Raw genomic sequence first — 659 nt, forward strand, 5'->3', positions numbered from 1 at the left:
AGAAGCACGGTGGGGACAGACGGGGATGGTGGGGACAGATGGGGATGGTGAGGACGGACAAGCACAGTGGGGATGGATGAGGATGGTGGGGAGAGGCGAGGATGGTGTCTGGGTGTTTGGGGCTGCACCGAGCTCATAGAGGGGTGCATGGGGACACCCCGGTGTGATGGGTCGTGTGTCCTGCCTGTCACCAGCACCAGAGATGTCATCCAGTGCACAAGGTGACACCATCCCATTGATACCGGCCACCCAGGAAGGGGCTGAACCAGGGGATGGGGATGAAATTGGGGTTTTTTGGGCAGTTCCTGGGCAAGGACCATGTTCTTGCTCCATCTCTCATCTGGCTCCCCTTGTTTCTATGGAAACCTGGGTGATGCCCACAACCTGCAGCCCCCTGACCGTGGGGGAACCCTGTGCCCCTCACCGTGACCAGCTTGGAGAAGGTCTCGAAGATGAAGATGAGGGAGATGAGGAAGGAGAAGATCTCCTGGGTGTAGCGGGACAGGTAGCGCACCAGGACGCTGCCCTCGGCGGCCACCACCACCACCACCAGCAGGATCATCCAGAACCCGATCCAGACCCGGCCCACGATGTACTCCATGCCATTGTCACTGCAGAACTGGGGACAGCAGGCATGGCACCGTCAGGCCCCCTCCGCC

The 659-nt window shown here is 60.7% G+C and overlaps 1 protein-coding gene across 1 annotated transcript in view; it reads right to left on the reverse strand.

Annotated features, from left to right (window-relative positions):
* The window catches only part of SLC4A1 (solute carrier family 4 (anion exchanger), member 1 (Diego blood group)), a gene marked incomplete at both ends in the record, with an annotated part of 3,887 nt that overhangs the window by 1,874 nt on the left and 1,354 nt on the right, over positions 1-659 (reverse strand). The window contains one exon of the mRNA XM_010182910.1: positions 425-619. Within this exon, the coding sequence (XP_010181212.1) occupies positions 425-619 (195 nt within the window). The remainder of the gene's footprint in view (positions 1-424; positions 620-659) is intronic.

This window comes from Mesitornis unicolor, unplaced genomic scaffold (genome assembly GCF_000695765.1).
Source record: "Mesitornis unicolor isolate BGI_N332 unplaced genomic scaffold, ASM69576v1 scaffold27544, whole genome shotgun sequence".
Classification (NCBI taxonomy): domain Eukaryota; kingdom Metazoa; phylum Chordata; class Aves; order Mesitornithiformes; family Mesitornithidae; genus Mesitornis; species Mesitornis unicolor.